Source organism: Equus caballus, chromosome 22 (assembly GCF_041296265.1).
Source record: "Equus caballus isolate H_3958 breed thoroughbred chromosome 22, TB-T2T, whole genome shotgun sequence".
Taxonomy (NCBI): Eukaryota; Metazoa; Chordata; class Mammalia; order Perissodactyla; family Equidae; genus Equus; species Equus caballus.
Window position 1 is genome coordinate 38,460,705 of NC_091705.1, and position 21,417 is coordinate 38,482,121.

Here is a 21,417-nt window from a genome sequence, read left to right on the forward strand (position 1 = left end):
CTCTCTTGAGGACCAAGAGAATTGGGTTCTGATTTTGGCTTCTCCATTAGCAACCATCAGATCCAAGAGATGACTTGTGGATCCTTCTGGGCTTAGAAAGACCTGGTTCTTGACTTTTTTGAGTGGGGAATTCATGGGCCCCTTTGAGAGTCTGGTTATCTCTAGGACTGTTTTATGACAGATGCCCAACTAAAGTGGCTGACGTCTTTCAGAGGAGAAACTGGAGAGGCTTAAGAGAAGATCCTATGTGCTTGTGCTCAACGTCTGACAGACCCTGCTTCCCTCACCCACTTGCCTCTCCTTTCCTTATTATGGCTTCAGGCAGGCAGCCTCTTTCACAAAATGGTCTGACAGCTCGAGGCTTATTTCTGCTAACGTCTAGCATTGAATCTCCTTGGTTTGGCTTGAGTCGCATGGCCTTCTGATTAGCCAGGGCTGGGTCCCACAGCCAGCTTGACAGGAGCTGTGGGGATGCAGTAGTTTCCGAGACAGAGATTGGGGTACTGTGGCCAGAGTAATGGAAGAATGGTTTCTGGGTTAGCAGGAGCACTGATGTCTGTCTGTCTGTCTTTCCGAGGCCCCTTTCTACTCTTGAGACTGTGAGTCTATACTTTTGTTTCTCTCAGGAATTGCTGCTTATTGTTTAAATTTTCAAAGTATTTACTGAATCTTTTATCTTGATCCTTTCTTCCAATCCAGGACTCCTTTATTACAGTCTCTGATTGGCCTTTTTGAGTTACCTGAAGATGACACCATTCCTGATGAAGAACATTTTATTGACATAGAAGATACACCAGGATACCAGACCGCCTTCTCACAGCTGGCATTTGCTGGGAAAAAAGAGCATGACCCTGTAGGTCAAATGGTGAACAACCCCAAAGTGCACCTGGCACAGTCACTTCACAAACTGTCCACTGCCTGTCCAGGGAGGGTGAGTGTCTGCTGTCAGAGCTCCACAAGGAATGTGGGCTTTCTGGGAAGGCTGGGTGGTAACAGTTATGGTGCTTGTTTTCACTGGTCAGCGTAATCAAACAACATCCCATGGGTTAGAGTCAAGGCTTATTTTTCTTGAGTTAAAATGATGGGACTTTTCCTTTTTCTTCTATGATGTGCTACAAATGTATTTTAAGTGAATGATTTCTGGAGTAAAGACAAAGCAGAGGATAAAACCCTTTGAATAAAAATGTATTTATTTCCGAGATTGAAATAATCCTTCTATCATTAAAATGCAGGCATTTATTTTCTTTTGTTAACTGCAGCATACTCAGAAATTAAATAATGGATCATGGAGTAAACCTAACAATGGCTATATAGCATTAGTTGGCACCTTTCACAGAGTCTTATGTTTTATATGGTAAAATTTATATTTTTTATTATTTCATTGTGGGAAATTTCCAGTACACATGGAAACAGCATAATGAATGCCCATGTGCAGACCCCTCACTAATTACCAGTATTCTGCCAACCTTGTTTGATCTGTTTGTCCTCCTTTCTCCTTTGCTAGACGACTTTAGAGCAAGCCGCCTTAGGCATCATGTCATTCCACTCTGTACTTCATTATGCATCACCAACCAATAAGGACTTTTTTTTTTAGCATAACCACAATGCCATTATCACACTGAACAATAGTGATTCCTTTGGATCCACTTTTCAGACGTGTCCATTTTTGAAGGCATAAAAGCAGTTACTTGGGAATCCCTTTAACAGTTACTGGTGACAGACTTCCCTTCCCAGAGCTGTGGCAGCGCTCTCATAGATGATGGGGTTTGTGTTGGTGTGTTAGGATCTCCCACAGCCAGTATGTGTGTTTCCCATCTCTTGCAGGTTCCATCAATGGTGAGCACCAGCCTCAACGCAGAAGCACTCCAGTATCTCCAAGGATACCTTCAGGAAGCCAGTGTGACGCTGCTTTGAACTGCAATTTTATTGGCTAAGCCCAGGATGGTTTCTGAGGAAATCACGTAGACTTCTGAGCACGGCTGCAGTGAAACAAAGCAAGTTTTCCTTTTGAACTTGTCACAAATTCCATCTTGTAAAGAATATTAAATGTTGCTTTAAGCTGAACCTTGAGCAGATTAGGTGGTTTGTGTGGTCATAAACAATAAGTGGGTGGCTTTTCCAGTTTGCAGCTTCAAGGAACACGTATTAATAGTTAGTGGATGACATTGATTTGAGTGGCGCATTCGCCCCCTTTGGATGATTTTAAAATTCTGACGGACACTGACTGTGGAGACTTTTTTTCTGTTACTTAATCCTTTGTTTGAGGCTGCTGGCGTTCGTGTTTCTCCGTCCTTTGTATTTTTGTCTGTTTCCTCAAGCTTTTATTGGAAATGTGAATAAGTAGAGAATCATTTGTGTAACTTGCCAAGAAATGCACATTTCATAGTTTTAAATCTGTGATCAGCAATAAAAAAAAGCCCTAAGATACGTATATAAGAACATCTTAAGGACAGGTTTTTGGTGCTCTGATACTTTTATAATGAATTTCTTTAAATTTTTCCTTTCCCTTCCTGGACTCCATAAAATCCTTACTTCTAAATAATTCAAACTCAGATTACTTAGTCTTTTCTACAAGGGAAAAGGGACATTTAATACAAGTTTGCCTCTTATCTATTAGAACTTTCTAGAGCAGCTCCTAGGCGGCAGCGTGAACTTTGGGTAGATGGTTCCCTCTGTGGATTGAAGAGAAATGCTCTGCCTGGCTTCACGAGGCTGTTGGGAGGGCTTTAGATGGGGCGGATATTTGCTCTTTTTCAGTGTCTTTCTTCTCTGTAGACCAGAGGTTTCTTGGAACTTTTCACACTGTGGCATCTCAGAACCTGAGGTCTAGGAAGAGCCAGAGGAGTGGGTACCTCCTAGCAGAGGCTGCCTGCGGAGCCAGGCTGCAGCAGCTCCCTCCCTTGGCCCGGCCTCAGGCGTGCTGGGGCAGTCGTCTTACAGAATAAACGATCAGGCTATCTAAGGTTTGAGAGGCGTGGTTGGTTTTCTTAGGCTGGAATTGTTAGTTGTCCATTTAATGCAGTTAAACTGGAATTTCATTATGCACAGATGTATTTATTTTTGAAATTCAGGCACCCAACTTGGATGCCCTGTTTCCTTCATATGTTGTTTTTGTAGTGTTGCTTGAGAAATTTCCAGCTTAATGTAAGTGTTCTTGTACCAATCTAAACATTTCATTTTTTAGGTCTTTTTGTTAGCTTTTTTTCCCCTTCTCCTTTTTCCAAAAGCCCCCCAGTACATAGTTGTATATTGTAGCTGTATGTCCTTCTGGTTGTGGCATGTGGGACGCCTCAGCCACAGGGCCAGCCCCTTGTTAGCTTTGACATAGTAAGGGGAGCATTACATCATAGATTACTACTTGGCTTAAATGGTCATTGGCAGAAAGATATGCAGATACTATTGGGATCCATTTTGCAACTACAAACATATATATGTATATATATATATATTTTTTTTACAGACTGGCACCTGAGCTAACAACTCAAACTAAAGTTGCCAGTCTTTTTCTTCCCCTGCTTTTTTCTCCCGAAATCCCCCCAGTACATAGTTGCACATTTTTAGTTGTGGGTCCTTCTAGTTGTGGCATTTGGGATGCCACCTCAGTATGGCCTGATGAGCAGCGCCACGTCCACGCCCAGGATCCGAACCAGCGAAACCCTGGGCCGCCGAAGCGGAGCGCGTGACCTGAATCCCTGGGGCCGGCCCCTGAGACGGCTTTTACACCTCGCTTTTAAAGGCTTTCGAGAGGATGGGCTGAAGCTGCTGTAGCGAGTGACAAATGCTAGTGACTGTTCCTCAGAGGTGATTGCTCATTCTTTGTGGGCATGAAAAGCTGGGTTCATACTTTGGGACCAGGCCAACCTGGGTTTGGATTACAACTGTGCCACTCACAGTGACCTTGAGCAAATGACTTGACCTCTCCTTTTATTTCCTCTTCTGAAAAATGAGAATATTCACCTTCAGGATGATTGTAAGACTAAAATGATATAACACATGTACTTAAGCAGAGAACATATACAGAGTGAGTACTAATAAATAAAAGCTGCTATAGTTGTTTAAGTTGCGGGGGGGGCAGGCAGGGCTGTTGGCTGGGAGAAGTGTTTGTTACCACGAACACTGCCCTGACGCCAATAATGTAGCGGCCTTGGTCAGTGGGAAGACTTTGGGGAGGAGTCCTGGACTGGGCAAGGCCCTTTAGACACAGGGGAAATGTCACTGCAGAGTCCCTCATGAGTGCCCCCTGCTGTGGGATTGTGTCTCCTCTTATAGCGACCTGATTTTTAAAATGACATCTGATTATAAATGTATTTTCTCTATAGGAAACTTGGAAAATACAGAAAAATATTTAAAAACTAAAAGTCATCCATATTCCTACCTTCTTTAAACATTTTGGTCCATTTTTCCCCCCCTAAACAAAGTTGAGATCATTCTGTATATATAATTTTATATACTTTTTAAAAACCTTTTAAACAACATTTACTTGGTGAACATTTTTAGTGGTTATATATGGTTTATCACTTGGATATATCATTACCAAATTATAATATATAATTATAATCGTTGTTGGACATGTGGAGACTTTATTTTATAAACAACGTTTTATTTTATAAAGAACTCTTGAAGTGAACATCCTTATACATCAACCTTTGTTTCTTTGTTTCCTGAAGGTGGAAATACTGGGCCAGTCACCCTGTGGAAGGTTGTACCAATTTCTGTGGGACACCCCTACCCACACTAGGCATTATTTCTTTTGCTACTTTGAGGGGGTGAAAATGGTATTTCATTTCTCGCCTAGAGGAGCATAAGCAGTCTGGTGTTCAATCAAACTATTATGTGCATGGGGTAAAATTCTAATAGTAAAGAGGGCTTATATAACTGAGCGACAAGTTTCTATCACCCTATTACAACTTCCACTCTTGGAAGCAACAACTGGCAACTGGTGCTGCCTTTAGTTCTTCTGAATTTTTCATCTTCTTAATATATCAAACTTTAAGACATCTGTTAACTCCCTGCTATGAAAAATAAGAATTTAGTTCACATTACTACTTCTACCCTCCTAGGTTTTTTTTTAAGTAATAACATTGTATAGTTTTCTTTCTTTAATAATCTTAACTCTCATCCCACCAGCTTTGGCCAGTCTCTGGACTCCTTGGTCGTGATGGAGGAGGCAGTCTCCCCACACTCCACCTCTACCTTGTCAGCTCTGCCTTCGCTTTCACCCATCACAGTAGCTGGAGTTTCAGTCCGCGCAGTAGTCAGTAGTTTTCTGTACTTTATCTGTAGGTCTCTCTTAAAAGGAAAACCAATAAACAGTACTTGAGTTGTTAGGATAGTGTAAATAGTGTTCAGGGCTGGGCCCAGCAGTGTGTAAAGATTACATTTCCTCTTCCCTTGGTCCAATGTTTTGACTTCTGTACCCCGCAAAATAGAATGCTCCTAGAATCGAGGTCAAATGGATTGGTTTTTTCCTCATACTCCATCAGTTGCTCAAAGTCATGCCCCATTTTAGATGATTGTTCCATTTGGATCCCGACTTGTTTTTTCCTGGAGTTTTATTAGCTTTCTTTTTCATTCTGAGTGTTGCATGGCATCCATTCCACTCTTCTCTGAGATGTTCTTTTTACAGTTTGCCGGCTTTTGTGGGCCGCAGTGGTTTTCAGGCAGATTGAGCCCCCTCTTCGACAGTGTTCCATGGAGACTTGAGAACTAGATGTGAGTGAGTCTTTCTGCTCTGAGAAAGTGACAGGCCCACAAGTCTCCCTCCTGAGTGGTGTGGGAACTTAGCTGGTCACACAGCTGGATGGAGCTGGGATTCATACCCAGGCAGCATGGCCTCCAGAGCACTGGGCATGACTTGGCAAAAGTTAGAAACAGGTTGATCAGCCAGTTAACAAGGGCATGATCATGAGGCATTTTGCTGATAACTTTTTAAAATATAAACACTGTGGGTGTTTTTGGCTGTGTGACAGACAGCACCTTGTCCCTTCTTGCAGGAGCCCACATACAACCCTCTATCCAGCCCGTTGGATGTGACCTCTTGTTCCATTTCAGAAAAGCTGACCATTTGGTCTGCATCCCAATCTTGCTTTGTCCTTGCTCTTGTTCCTTGTCTGAGAAGCTTGAGGTGTGACTACAAGGTAAGATTGCTCTTGGGTCCCCCTGAGGTATTCTTAGTAGGACTGCTCTCTGACAGGGCAAAGGAGTTGCATGGCCCCATTGAAAATAAGTGATTTCCAGTGGATTCTCTGAACAAGCTAAGAGCACTTGATAATCGAGGAACGCTCTTCCCCTCACCCCCCAACCCTTCCCTGGGGTTGCTGTGTGATAGGTGGGAAAGGCTGTTTTTAAAATGCTCATGTGTGTTTGGAGGCAGCGGCCACGAACTATATGAAGTCATTATCTATTTGTTTCCTCCCTTAGAAGTTGGATGATGTGAGAGAACTCGGCAATGTGGAAGCACTGTCCACGGGAGGAAAGAGACACAATAGACAGGTCAGGGAAAGTTTCAGACCCAATACAAAAGGAGACGTATGAGGGCGGGGGGACTGAACGAGAGAAGAGGTTACCTTGCACCGGAAAAATGGTCCATTTCCTTGCAAGCAGTTAGAGTCAACATTTTGACTCTAAAAGGGAAAATAATTGCTGCTCCCAGGGACCTGGGTTCTGCAGTGAACAGCTGAGAAGACAGATCCTAATCTGTCTCTAAGAGCCTAGCACCCACCATGCCCTGCCACTCCCAGATATCTGGCTTAGTGTCCTAGGAAGGCTGGACAGTCCCACTCCTGAGGTCCTAAGTGGAGCTGGAGCCAGCCCTTGGAGAGCCTCCTCTGTCGTGACGCAGATCTCAGGCTAGGACGGGGGAAGAACCCCTATGATGGTGCCTGCTGAGCATCCTGGCCTGTCAATCACGGAAGCTGCAAAACCTCCCAGAGGAGAAGCAGGGTGGGGCAGTGAATTAAGCTGACTGCCACAGGCGGCATTCCAAAACCCCAGCCATACAAACATCCCTCTCTCAGCTCTGACCCTCCTGTCGCAGGCCAGCAGGCCAGTCCCTCCCAATGTCCTAACAGGCTGCTTAGGAAACCACCTTCAGTCCTGAGGACAGACTGCCTCTGCGCTTGGACAGCAGTCTCTGGAGCCAGTTGGGATGTGTCTGAAACAGTGTGGCCAAAGCTGCCCTCCTTTTAGTCAAACGCAGCATTTCTCAGCACAGTTCACAGGATTTGCAGTGCCATCCAAAGGAACATCTATCATTTATAGTTATTTTATATTAGAAAAAAAAATCACTAGCAATTTGCTGGATGTTATTGCTTAGGAAAGTGGTTCTCAGAGTCAGTCTGAAGCCCCACACCTACTGCATCAGACATCTGAGAATGGGACCCAGCCGCCTCTGAACAGCACTCCCTCCAGCTGATCTGATGCTCAAGCTGGTGCGTGCTGACTCAGGATGAAGCTGAGGAAGAGTGAATCTATCAAAGAGACACATGGACAGGGCAGAAGCTGTGAACACTGTTGGGGAACAGTGGTCTAAGGCTTCACGGCCTCAAAAAGGACAATGGATCCCCTCTGAAAGATGTGAACTTAGCTGTGGTTTTGCACAGAGTGGCTGCCGGAAGACGGCTATGGCAGGTGGGGCCTGTCGGGCTCAGGAGGCCTCTGCCGGAACTCACGTACTCCGTCCAACTACAGCTGAGACAGACGGGTTCTTGCTCTCGTGGAATCTGTCTCCACGCTTTTTCTTAGGAGAGACTGGGAAGTGAACTGGGATCTGTGTCTCCATGAGGAGAGCCCCAGAACTAGACAGGAAGACAGAACGAGGAAGAGCGCCTAAGGGAGGAGTCAGACTTAAAACACCTACCGCAGGGAGATGGGCAAAGCCTCTCCATCAGCCACCCCAAGTGATGGGGCTCCCAAGGCAAACTGGGAGCACCTGGCTTCTACGGGTGTCTCAGGGCCGTGAGAACAAGAGAATGTTCACTGAGCACTCTGGGAAGCTACTTATATGTATTGTCTCAACCTTGTGAGATGAGTTATCTTCTAATTTACAGATAGGAAACCAGAGGCACAGAGAGGTGAAATAATTTGTCTGAGGTCTCAGTGAAGAGGTGACCGCAGTCAGGATCATCTGCTGGCCGGCCCACCTGGCTCCGGAGCTGTGCTTCCTTCCAGCACGCTGCGTTGCTCTTAGGTGGCCTCCACCCACCTTGGTCTTCATTCCTCCTCTGCCAGATGTAAATATTCACCCCCCTACATTACAGCATCTTGGCACTTCACAGGGTGGTCTGCACATGCTCTTCACAGCACAGAAGCCGCATCCACGTGGAATCCACCGTCTGCCATGCCGCTTCTCATGCAGGACCTTGGGAAAATGTTACCTGGCCGAGGGGAGCAATGACAAAGGTGGTCAAACCACCTCAGAAAGACTTAGGCCAGGTCTGGGGCCACTCAGACTCTGGGGCTTTCAGGGGACAGACCAGTTGCCAACAAACAAACACTCTAAGCCTAACTCCCAAACATAGCCATACAACATGGCCAGAAATCAGCGGGGTCCCTGGGCTAGGGGAGGTCTGAGCATTTGCGGTTTTCTTAGCTGGAGTCTGATTCCGCCTTTAGCCACATTTACAGTGTTCTTGTCCATGAAGCCGAGGAGTCTGTGAGCAGGAACGTAACTTGCCCAGGGCCCCCAGGAGAATTTTCAGGCATATGTTCCCAAATCGCCAGCACATTTCTAACAACTGACCAGGTGAGCATGTGTTCACCATATAGGACAGAGACGCCAACCAGACAGACCCCCCCCCCACCCCAGGGCATATTTGCACAGAAAAACAAAGGCCCAAGGGGCCTTCCTACAGAGAATCTCTGGCCATTTCCTGAGGCCTTTGGGAGATACAGCAAAAGCACAGTCTGAAGAAGTGACAGGATTCAGATAGATCCTCACTCCATAGTGGCACCCACTGCCCACTGATCCCTCCAAGCTCAGCAGTGTCAAAGGTCAGAGAGAGAGACGCTCCACCGCTACTTCTGCAGCCTCAGGACGGGAGGACATCCCCAATGAGCAGAAGGCTGGAGCCAGCGCGACTGCAGCAGGCAGGCTTCCAGGGGAGGTGGGGGCCGGGGGCGTGCCTGAGCCTGCCTGCACCCCACCAAGCTCCAGGCTGTTGAGAGCATACCTCAGAGCTCAGCTTTACAATGGAGAGCACCACTGTGTGCACCGCAGACACAGCTGTGGAGAACTGCGTGTGAAAGGGGTGGGGAAAATGAGATTTGTGTCTGGACAGAGGGCTGGGGGGTAACTTGCAAATTTTTCACAATTTACTTTTATTTATTTTTAAAGATTGGCACCTGAGCTAACATCTGTTGCCAATCTTCTTTTGTTGTTGTTTTCCCAAAGCCCCCCAGGACATAGTTGTGGATTCTAGTTGTGAGTGCCCCTGGTTGTGCTATGTGGGACGCCACCTCAGCATGGCCTGATGAGCAGTGCCATGTCCGCGCCCAGGATCCGGACCACCGAAACCCGGGGCCACCGAAACCCGGGGCCGCCGAAGCGGAGCGTGTGAACTTAACCACTCGGCCATGGGGCCGGCCCCTCACAGCTTACTTTTAAATTTAAAAATCACTTTTAAAATTAGCACTGCACAAAGCCTACTTTACTGTTGTCACTGCAGGCCGAGTGGGTGTTTCCATCAAAGTAGATTTTGACAAACATGAAAGAATGTACAAAGGAAACATTTTAAAAATGTCACACTTGGGTTATTAAGCACCTATTAAGCAAAGCAACACAAACTGCCTAAATTATATATGACACTTGCTAGTAAAAATTGGGATGCCACTTAAATTACAAAAAAGTCTAATTAGAAAATGTCTTAAAATTCTATTTTCACATATATATTCCATATTTACACACTGTGTATATGTGCATTAATCAGAGCACTGCAAGTACACATGACAAAGGAATTCCAGGAAAATCACTGCTGCTCTCACGCCCTGAAACCTCACTCCCTCCTCTTTGAGTTCGCCACTGCCTCTTCAAAGGACGAACATTTCTTTAAAAGCTGATTCAAGAAAATTGGCTAACTCCTTCCTGCCAACCCAGCAATGCTGAAGTGCGTGGCAAATTCATTATTTATGGATTTGGGAATTCCGTGTTAAGTTCTTCTTGTCTGTTTCTAAGGGTGCACTTAAGCACTTCAACCAGACATGGTAGACACGTTTCTGAAGGTGATTACATGCAAACAAAAAGCTACACACCTCCATCCTCAGGTTTATTTCCTGGATGGGCATCTACTGCGCTCGGCTTAGCTCCTGGGCAGCAGGCAGCAGCACACTCCTCCTAAGCCCTGGCCCACTTCTTGTCCTGTTGCTCACAGCGATCCCAGACTCCCTCCTGTCCCTAAGAAGCCTTGGATCCAGGCCAAGGCCAAGGCGGCCGTATTGGGCATTTGCACCACAAAGCCATGCACGTTAGTTCACTGAGCCACGGAAAAAAACCTAGATTCGGAAGTGACTCTTTTCTAAGAGCTGTAGTTCACATTTCTCAGGCTCAAGGCGGCCTTTAAAAAGAAAACAAAAACTCCAGTTAAGAGGAAATCATCTTTACTCATAAAAATCTCTTTGTGATAAGAGTAACTTGACAAAGGCATGACATATTGTCAACACACTCACTGTGGGGTGACTGAGCCCCAAGCTTGTCTATCCCAAGGACCACAGGAGTCTCTGCCTTTGAGGATCGATGCTCCACAAATCCTAACACCCACAGTCTTATGGTGGCTGACTTACAGCACCTTTATTTCAGATCTGCCTCTCAGGTGCCTTCCTGTCTGCTTTTCTGCCTACAGTCTGGACACCAGGAGTGCATACACTGTCCCAAGGGCAGAAGTACCTAGTTGTGGCTCAAAGGTTCTTGCAATTTTTTTTTTTGCTGAGGAAGATTCACCCTGAGCTAACATCTGTTACCAATCTTCCTCTAGTTTGCATGGGAACTGCCACCACAGCATGGGCACTGATAAGTCAGTGGTGTAGGTATGCGCCCAGGAACCAAAGCCCTGGCCGTGGAAGTGAGCACACCAAACTTAACCACTAGGCCACTGGGGCTGGCCCTCTTGCAATTCTTAAAGACAGATCGTGTTGGGATAAAATTGCAAACTCTTGATTCTCAGGCAGCTCTCAAAGCCCATTGAGATGGCTAAGAGGTACTGCTGTCAGCGAGTCCTCAGCAGGGAAGGACAGCTACAGGGTCTTCCCAGGGCCAAGGGTGGTTTGAGAGGTTGCAAAGAACATTCAAGGACATGCCATCTGGGCGTCTTTCCAAAGCAGTCAGAGATGTGTCACCTTCAAAAACCGTTTGTCAGAGGAACCTGGAAATCCTTCCTAACAACATCCCTGATATGAAGGGGAAATTTCCCCTTTTTGGAGTGCTGTCAATGAGGGCCAAGTGGAGACAGCCAACTAGAAGTTGTGGCTGACGCCTAAGACTACCGTCCCACCCTGCCCCTCTCCCCCACAGCATGGAGGGCCAGGCGGACAGCCCGTGAGGCAGCGCATCCCCAACAGACACCTAGTGGAGGGCAGAAGTGGCAGGTGGCAGGGGAAGAAGGTGGCCGGCAAGGCTGCAAGGTTGGCTGTAATCTCAACATTGGAGAAAGTACTAAACACAGAAGGGGGAAGGCTGTGAAGAACCCTGAGGGGCCGGCGTATCGGTGTAAGAGCATGGCTTTAAAAAATACATACAATACATGTGTGTATGTACATATGCACACATACGTCCAGACACACAGACATACTTCCTAGCTGGCTGCTCAGAGCGCCCAGAAACAACACCCCTGCAGCAGTGGGTGCTCAGAGCACCCAGGTCTTGCTTTCTAAATGTTGTCACTAAAATGGACCAGGGCTCCGTGGAGAAATGCGGGGGTCCAGGACTGGGGAAGCGCAACTGTCCGCTCTGCCGCCCGCTGCATTTATCCCGGCAGGGTTGAATCCCCTTCTGCCCCTAGCATTTCCGCGTGACCTTCTGATCACTTTTGGTTATTCTGCAAGTTCAATCCATAGGCTGGTTTTACAGTGAACAACCTTTACGAGCATCTTCTAAAGTTAGGAAACAGAAAACCACCAGCCCAGTCCTCAGCCAGGCTAAGCCAGGCTCACCTTTACTGCTCTGAGGGCGAGCACGCCCGAGCGCAGTGGGAGCCTCACGGTGTCAGAAGTCTCTCCCTAGGTCGCTTCTTTGGGCAACAATGTCAGCTTCAGGTGAGGCACCTCCCTGCACCCAGCACCCACAAGCCTCTCTGGCAGCGACCCCCCCCATGCCTCCGTGCCCTCACTTCTTCCCTGACCTCTTTAGTTACTGCTCAACAGGACCAAAAATTCATTAGTAGCTGTTTATTGATCAATGGTTTGATATAAAGTTATTTCAGATCTTCAGAATTTGCCCAAATGGAATCACAAGCATTACAAAGTTCTTTTTCTTAAAAATAAAAAAAAGGGTAAGGGGTAGGTTGGGAGGGCACCAACCTAGCAGTAGTGGCATTTGAGAATAAATTAACAAAAAAAATTTAGTATTACCATTTATTGGTGACAAACACTAAGTTTTACTTACATTCCATGGGGAGAAAAAATTCCAGCGTAAACAACGAATCGAAGCCGTACTGAGCTCGCAAGGCCACCGCGCTTTCACCAGGCCGGAGGCAGGACCTTGCTGCACACACTTCCGTGCGCAGTAACACAACATCAAAAGCAACAAAGTTTGAGAGATAAACAGGCCATTCTTTTCAGCCCTGCATGGAGATGTAACCAACAGTATAAAGCACTCAAGGAAACCCACCTGCAGCCTGATATGTGCTACGTGGAGATCATATCCTGCAGTGTAGTGACCGCCATGTCCTCAAGAGCCATAAGGATAGAGACACAATTTTTTTTTAATCTTTAAAACAAAGATCAAAGTTCATTTTTTATGTCTTGTTGCATTTAACAAAAATAAAATAGAAAAGGAACCAAATGATCATTTACAGTTTAAAATTCCTAAATTGTCCAATTTATACAACTGTGGGAGACCTCATCAAGATTTCTGAGAAGTCCAGGACTGTTTCAGCTAAACCAGAGGGCACACAATTTGCATCACTGAAATGGTCCTGGGTTAGTCTTCAATAACATAAAAATGTATAACCACATACACATGGATATGATCTTTGCCGGTTAGATTACTGATAAAGTCAGTCTCAGACAAGTTTCTAAACTGTGCTATGTAACTAGATACAATTGAGAAACTCTCAAATGAAAATTGATATAGTGTCATTTCAATCAAAAGAAAATAATGAAACTAAGAATACATATCTCTTTTGGGAGAGAAAGCAGTGGTGACGGTGTGGGGACCACGGGGTGAGGGGCCGTAGCACGCCTGAAAGGGAGCTGGCTCCAAGCAGGAAGCATCTCACTTCCCCTCGTGCTGTCAGCTCCGGGGCCGGTCGAAGGCGCCTCTCCAGCGTGGGTGTCCAGGGTTTGTCCCAAAGTGTTTGAGTAAGCCAGTTTGAGAAGGGGTCGTGCTTTCTGTTTTCTGCTTCTTCTTTCACACAGCAAAGAAAAGCCCCAAGACGAAACAAAAAACCAAACCAAGCAATGAGGTGCCCAGGGCATGGACCTGCTGGTTTCCCAATGGAGCCGGGGCTGATTGGCAGGCCCCGCCTTCCCCCAGGAGCTGCGGCGGTGTGGGGACAAACCAGAGCTCATGCGAGCACAGCCACAGCAGCCTCCTCGTGTTCCCGCCTTCATCACCACTGCTGTCTCCAGTTCTTTACCCATCATGTCTCTCGGCCCACTGGAGGTATCAGAAATTCCAAATTTTCAAAGCAGTTTCAGTATTTTCAGTATATATGTTGGGATTTTATAATGGTTCGTGGCCAGAAAAGGTTCAGCACCTCCCACACCTTTAAGGAAGAAAAAAATGAAAATGACACCAGTTTTGAAATTTAAGACAATTAAGCCCATGTTAAAAATTAAAAGAAATCAGCAGACAGGGAGAATGCAATAGCACAGGCCCCAGTTTATGGTAACTGGCTGACAGCACAGTTTTCCAGGAGATACTGTCAAGTGAGAAAAGCGAGGAGGACAATGTGTGTAGTATGTTATCTCTGGGGGGGAAGGAAGAAAATGAGGGAGGAAATACACGAGTACACTTGCGTAAAGAAGCACGTAGGAAGGACATGTAAGAAACAGAAACGCGATGTCTGGACGGGCGTGGGGAGAGCGAGATGCGCGGGGCCTGCGTGAGGGGAGGGCCTGCCACGCGCACCTCTGCAAAGATTTCTCATTTCTGAACTATGTGACTGCCAGTCACAATCAAATGAAGACAAAGGCACAGCCCTCTGCCCAAAGCTTGGGGACCTTCCGGGGAAAGGGGCAGAAAGTGACCCAGGCAAGCGCTCACTACTGGCTGAGCAGACGGTTTTAATCTAATGCAAAGGAGGAACAGAAGTGCCTCTCCACGTCAGTCAGCTCACTCACACAGACATTGGTCCATTTCCTGTCCTCGGCATCTCTGTATTTTGTTGGTCCAACTCAGAGAGCAACTTTAAAATGTTCAGTGCAGCCTAGTGGGGATGAAAAGAAGAGTCAAACCACGGCCACCGCTTGGGACCAGAGCATCAGACACAACAGGGCGTTGAAGGATTCTATTGCCCAACAAGACAGGTGGTCCCACTAAATAACCCTTTTCTTTAATATCTGAATTTTTAATTTAAAATACAAATTAAAAAAATAAATTATCCAAGGTTACCTCACTGACTCACAACCTGTGAACTTTACTATATATTCCCTCTAGTATTTTTAACCTTGTGGTAACCAGACTATACAAATTTTATATCCTGCTTTAATAAAAACCTATCACGTTTCCTTGTTCGAGCACATTAGCTTCAGAGACATTAATCTGATGGATGCATTATATTCCATCAGGTAAATGCACTACAGTTTACACAGATTAATTTAATAAATTCCTTTTCTGCTTTAGTGTTTCTTACAACAATAAGTTCATCTCAACACAATACTGAGATAAGGGGCTTTCTGTGGCTGCGTGAACCTGGGCCTACATTCCTTGTTCTGGTGAGAGATGAACGGAATACCGTCTCTCGAGGGTTCCGGGATCCGAGTCCACTCCCAGTCAGCAGGGGAAGGGAAGGGCTGGCTAACACAACTGAGTTCTGAGAAACGGACTGAGAAATCAATCCGGCAAACTAAGGAAAATAAAGTCTTCAAAAATACGAAATCTATACAACAATGACCTGTCCTCAAAGTCTGGGGGAGAGTCCTTTCCCTGTCTTCCCGAGGCAGCCACAAGGCGAGGCAGGCCCGCACCATGGGGACGTACCATATCGTGGCAAGACTCCACATCCTTTCCGATGCCGTGGCTGATCAGAGGCGGCTGAGAGGAGCAATTGATAAGAGAGACAAATTCGTTCTTGTTGTTTTTGGGGAAGTCTTTGTATTCAACCTAAGGGGGAAAAGACAACTGAGGCCGGGGTCGGGAAGCAGTGACATCAACGGGGCAGGACTATGGCTCTGGGCCCAGCAGACGGGGAGATGACATCCCTCTCCTGGTCTCGGCCTGACACGGCTACACCAACTCCTGCTCAGTCAGCATAAGAGACTGTCAGAGAGGCCTTCTGCTGACGGGCACTGAGGGCTGTAGGCAGGAGAGCAAGGCCCCAAGGTTCCAGAATCTCCCAGGAACCTAGACATCTACTTAAAAACTCTGGTCTGGGGCTGGCCCCGTGGCCGAGTGGTTAAGTCGCGCGCTCTGCTGCAGGTGGCCCAGTGTTTCGTTGGTTCGAATCCTGGGCGCGGACATGGCACTGCTCATCAAGCCACGCTGAGGCAGCGTCCCACATGCCACAACTAGAAGGACCCACAACGAAGGATATACAACTATGTACCAGGGGGCTTTGGGGAGAAAAAGGAAAAAAATAAAATCTTAAACAACAACAACAAAAAAAACTCTGCTCTGAATGAAAGAAGCCATGTCCTACCAGGCAGACAGGGCCAGCACAATGAATCTGTTCTCGCTGAAATTTGTAACTCCCACTAGATTAGAGGCTGTGTTATTTTGGTTGGCTTGGATTTTTAAAGTGTTATTAGCAAAGGTCAGGATTTTCTCGTACCATACAGGCTTGTAACGCTCCCCACACGCCCCCCCTCGTAAGGCCCCTTACTATGCTTCCCTCACCCATTCCCCTAGACAAAGAACGTGATTTAAAAAGCAAGGTGCAAAGCTCCTTCAGAGGGAAACTGAGGTACAGACAACACAGCTCAGGCCTAAGAGTTACCTGGAATCCTTGGACTCTGGAAAGATAATCCAGCTGCTCAGAGGGTCTTGTGAGAGGTCCATGGGGTACGTGGCCTGAAGGGATGTTATTCTTTAAAATGGTCTCGGCTGTGGGCGAGGTGCCCCCATACAACAATTCACGGGCTATCATGGCAGTTACCGTGGCCTTGGCAGGATTCGGAGCTGCCCTAGTGAAATCTTTGGTGTGATGTCCTTGACTGACTCCTACGGCCTGGGCGACCTCGGGCACCATGGGAAGAATTCCAGCAGGCAGCTGCTGATGACTAAGATAAGGCATCCTAAACTCATCCTCTTTATTGCCTAGGGAGGGACAGGCGGACAAATCAACATGAGGCCACGCGCACTGCCTGGAAAGACCCTATCAAACCCCACGCTGGCTCTTCCTCGGCGCGAATGACTGCACCGGGGTGACGCAGAGCCGAACGCTGCACTCGACTATAGTTACCGCACGGAATTCAGTCACTCAGCTCTGCCATCACCAGGAACCACTCAAATCCCACAGTCACATTCAGATCAAGACGATAGTAACATCACACTTACTAGTCCCATTTTCATCCCCAGAGCCAGGTTCAAAAAAAGTTACTTTTCTTCCATCCCCTGGTTTCTTTATGGGTGTCTTAAAAAAAAAAAAAAAGGCCATGAGCATAAATCAAACTGTTGAAGAATTATTTCCTGCTGTCTAAAACAACACAAACTCCAACCAGCATTAATCTTTGGTTTTAAACACGAAGAGGCAGTCAGCAAAGAAGCCCACTCGAAGCCTGACAACTGCTTTGCTTGTGCTGCCCCTGGTGCCCAGCGGCAGGGCCTCCCACCTCCTCCCAGTGGACGCGCTCGCCCACGTCAGCCTGTCCACAAAGAACTTCACATGAAGTGCACCGAAGTGAATGCTGAGCCTCTGCTCTGACTCACGGGAAGAGAGGGGCACATTCAACCGGAAGGAGGCGGGAGAGCCGCGACTGGGAGAGCCCGAGCGGGGGAAGGAAGCTTTTAGATTCAAGCTGAACAACAAACATTCTCTGGAGCTAATATCCAATTAAAAGGTAGGTGACCTTTCCAAAGCTAACAAACTTAGAGGGAAAATGCTACTAGATAAAAATTTTGTCAAACACAGGTCTCCTTTCTGAGAAGGTAAGGATGCCTATGAATGCTCTAGAAGATCTTGAATGAAAAACCCAAAAGCCAAGTCCAGGATCTACGCAAATCCTCCGATGAGTGTTTGGGGCTCATCATCATGGTTATTAACTATGTGGCCACTGCTGATACAACTGGCAGGTATCTGGGAGTGAGCTGCTGGTATTTTCAGGTTTATGCCAGCAGGGCCACTCAGTGGCTAGAAAAAAGGCCAGTTAAGGATTTCGTTGAGGGTACTGTTTACCAGTCTTGGCAGAGGAAACACTGTCAATATAGGATCATTTTCATCTAGTGTTCAATTCATAAAGAAAAAAGAAACTTCAAATCTAAACTATGGATTTGGCCCTGACTCTAAATCGCACGGTCTCAGTGCCCCAGGAACACCACGGCCTGCTTCACCACTGAGGAAGCCTGAGGCTGAGGAATCTCTCAGGCAGGCCTCCTCTCAGAGCACGAATGACAGAACCACACACTCGCTGACTTCCAGCCCAATCCCGTCATCCTCCAGATGGAGAGGAGCACGCTGCCCTCCAGCAAAGCACCCTGGACCACAGAGATGCTGAAACACGACCGTCAACCCGGAGCCAGGCTTGGAGCCACGGCAGCCAACTCCCCTTCTGACCACAGTGTAGCGGTCCAGGCCGGGGGGCTGCTCGGCAGGGCTGCATCACTGCCAGCAGGACGACACCCGGCTCTGAACTGGGCCCTGCAGGTGCCAGAGTCCCCTACGATGAGGGGAGGATGTCATCTTGCAATTAGAGAGCAAGGACACAGAGCCCCGAGCAGTCACCTTCTCCTCTGATTTGAGGGCTGGTTTGGCGGGCTGAGCCTGTGGGACTTTGAAACCAAGGATCTCCAGCATGTTCTCGGCCGCGTTCCGTTTAGCCACCTTCTTATTGGTGCCCGCTCCTTCTGCGGTATGGTTTCCCACCTTCACCTGCATAAAGAAGTCAGGACTCAGATCAGTGCTTAAAGCTTCAGAGTGAAGACTGCTCAGGAACTGGTGTGCTGGCGAAAGAGCCCAGCACTGGTCAGGAGCTGGAGACGGCTTACCTGGGGCCCTGGAGCTGGGCTGCACCAGCCTGCGAGAGCCTATTATTAAATATTCAGGAATTGGAAAAGCTGGTTGTTAAAGGCAGCCATTATTAAACGTTAAATTATGTTAGCTTATAATTAAATGAATTATTTTAACAATAATGAATACTTAAAACTTATCAGGGGCCGGCCCAGTGGCACAGTGGTTAAGTGCGCATGTTCCGCTTCAGCGGCCCGGGGTTCACTGGTTCAGATCCCGGGTGCAGACATGGCACCGCTTGGCACACCACGCTGTGGCAGGCATCCCACATATAAAGTAGAGAAACATGGGCACAGATGTTAGCTCAGGGCCAGCCTTCCTCAGCAAAAAGAGGAGGACTGGCAGCAGATGTTAGCTCAGGGCTAATCTTCCTCAAAAATAAATATACAAATAAATAGAAATAAAACCCATGCTGTCTTTAAAAACAAAAACAAAAACAAAAAATCTCATCGCTTCCTAATTGAACCACATTTTACAATCCTCTATGCTTTTGCAGCTCTTCCGTCTGCTCTGTTTGGTGACTATTACATGACAGTGTGCTGCTGCCCATCTCTTCCCAACTCCATGGCCCGTGTCACTGTCCTTGAAAACAGCCGTGGTGGGAGCACTTACACCACAGAAATCTGCAAGTACTGCAAATCAAGGATTCAGTTGTTGTGCTGACTGTCTATTCGAGACTTAAGTGATGGAGAAAAGATCAATGCAGGTTAAGCTTCAAAAGCATGTCAAGTCTGCAGCTGTGACATTTTAACTAGTGTAAGAAACTGAAACATTCCTTCAGTCTTCAAAAATTATCTGATTCAGCAGAGAAGTCACTCATATTGTTTACAAATGTGTGAAGTTCTGACATATCTTCACTGTTTTACTTTCATCTTACATGTTAGTGTAAACAAAAATATCAACCAATACTCGTGCTAGAACTACACTCATTTGTCAATGACACAAGCAACTTCTTTGCTGAACTGGATGGTAATACAGCATTTATGTGTAGTTTGATTTTATAACTCTATTGTTGGTGACAGTCACAATGAAGCTGTAGATGTATGAAATTTACAATAAAGAGGTATTCCATATGTATTATATAGCATTTGTAAATTGTGTGCTACACATCCCTCCCATCAGTGAAATTTATCATACACATATATGTAGGTATGTATATGTGTATAGGTCTCCCCACAAACACCCCTGCCACCACACTACCCTCCACTTAAGAGTTAAACATATTCCAGCACATAACACTGTTTACAATCCCCTTCACAGACCAAAACCAAAAGCCCCATGTCACACAACTGAGAGAGAGTCATGGAAAACCTTCCTTGGCCTGTGAAGAGGGGCCTGGGGTCGAATCTCCCAGCCATTTGATCTCGGGCAAATTACTGACCCTCTCGGTAAGCTGCCGCCTCCTCTTGTCGAATGGAAGCATCACTACTTCTCTCGCCTTCTGACTGGGCAGGCGAAACACACCAGGCTAAGTTTTGGTGCTTTAAGTTATAACCCACTACACAAGAGTTAAGTATGCTGTTTTTCACCAGAAAACACTATTAAATTCAACTCACAATTAAATTAAGCTGCCCATGTGAATAACTGTTTAGTAAGCTAAGTCCAAGGAGAAATAGTCTGTACTAATCCAAAGGGTCCTCCCAACCTAAGGAAGAGCCAAACTGGACTCCAGGTTCTACAGAAGGATTAGGAGGAGCAGGAATAGATCCTTTGATATAACTTAAAAATTTATCTTCGGAAAAGAACAATATAAACCTCTAGGGGGTTAATGAAGAAAACAATTCACCCGCAATCCCACCACCCAGCACTCTTCTAAACTGGCGCAGTGCGTCCAGGCGGCTGCCTCTGATACAGCAGCACCTGTGAGGTGCACACAAGCACATTTTAAGGCATCAAATTATTGCAAACAAGATGGTCTTAGTATCGATAATGTTTGATGGCAGGGCGTGGCCCTCTAGCCCGACGTGCTGGACCTGGCCTCCTCAGGCCCTGAGATGGGCCGAGGTCAGAGAAGGGCCGCCCATAGCCGTGCCGACCCACCTGCATGACAAACTCCCTGCGGCGCGGGAGGCCTCGCTCCGTGAGGAGCATGTACTCCGGCTCCTTCTCCTTCTTCGCCTGCTGGATCTGGGCCAGTCTGCTAATTGGGTTCATCCCCTGGCCATATTCTGGGCTGCTCTGTAGCTGAGGAACAATTAATGCAGAAACCGTGTGCCATGTTAGTCACAGAAACAACCTTGTCAATTCAGAGATCAGGACAAGACAGGACTTACTTTCATATTGACCTAATGACTCAGAATTTATCAGATCTTTTTTAAACCCTTTTAACTGAAAGATGCTGAGTGAGTTTCTCTGATTGCTCTAGGGTGATTTTAAGGTCTTCTTAGCAAACCAACATCGACATTTCACTGTGAGTAGGCAAGTGTCACTGTAACGTCTACTTTTTAACAATAAATTTCAACATATGACAATAAAGGAAGAGGGAGAAAAAATATAGAACGCATTCTTAAACCTCCCTAAAGTCTGTACTATAAGATGGGTTCCCAGTTCTCTTAACAATGACTCAAAATCCAGAAACCATTAAAAAAAAAAATACTCAAGCTGATGCCACGTGGAAAGAAGAACCTAAGAAGCCCGCAGTTACTTCCCAGTGGCCACTTTCAGCACCAGTGAATCTGTACCCACTGATAGGAGTGACTTTCCAAGATACATTAAGCAAAAAAAGGAAACTGCAAAAGCATGCTAACTTCGCACGTACAGTATGCTAACTTGTGTGTGAGACAAAGGTGGCTCTCGATACAGCCTGAAGCTATCCTGACAATCAGAACAGATCCCAGCACTCACAAATGTCCCCACATGGACTCCTGTCCCTTCTTTGGTG

The 21,417-nt window shown here is 46.6% G+C and overlaps 2 protein-coding genes across 38 annotated transcripts in view; one reads left to right on the plus strand and one right to left on the minus strand.

The window, feature by feature from the left end:
* CSE1L (chromosome segregation 1 like) overlaps nt 1-2,064 on the plus strand; it is a 45,437-nt gene extending 43,373 nt beyond the window's left edge. For all 5 annotated transcript variants that reach the window (XM_001503546.7, XM_070246889.1, XM_023626700.2 and 2 more), the window contains 2 exons: nt 700-931; nt 1,825-2,064. In XM_001503546.7, coding sequence (XP_001503596.2) covers nt 700-931; nt 1,825-1,914 — 322 coding nt within the window. In that variant the 3' untranslated portion in view covers nt 1,915-2,064. The remainder of the gene's footprint in view (nt 1-699; nt 932-1,824) is intronic.
* A 10,296-nt stretch (nt 2,065-12,360) lies between these two features.
* The window catches only part of STAU1 (staufen double-stranded RNA binding protein 1), a 54,789-nt gene continuing 45,732 nt past the window's right edge, over nt 12,361-21,417 (minus strand). For 29 of the 33 annotated variants that reach the window (XM_023626713.2, XM_023626708.2, XM_070246897.1 and 26 more), the window contains 7 exons: nt 20,577-20,720; nt 18,252-18,398; nt 16,868-16,943; nt 16,308-16,627; nt 15,353-15,475; nt 14,494-14,579; nt 12,361-13,916 (listed from right to left, as the gene is read on the minus strand). In XM_023626713.2, the coding sequence (XP_023482481.1) occupies nt 13,901-13,916; nt 14,494-14,579; nt 15,353-15,475; nt 16,308-16,627; nt 16,868-16,943; nt 18,252-18,398; nt 20,577-20,720 (912 nt within the window). In that variant the 3' untranslated portion in view covers nt 12,361-13,900. Of the gene's footprint in view, nt 13,917-14,275; nt 14,282-14,493; nt 14,580-15,352; nt 15,476-16,307; nt 16,628-16,867; nt 16,944-18,251; nt 18,399-20,576; nt 20,721-21,417 lie in introns of all 33 variants that reach the window. The other 4 variants (XM_070246893.1, XM_070246892.1, XM_023626705.2 and 1 more) reach the window with 2 other exon arrangements.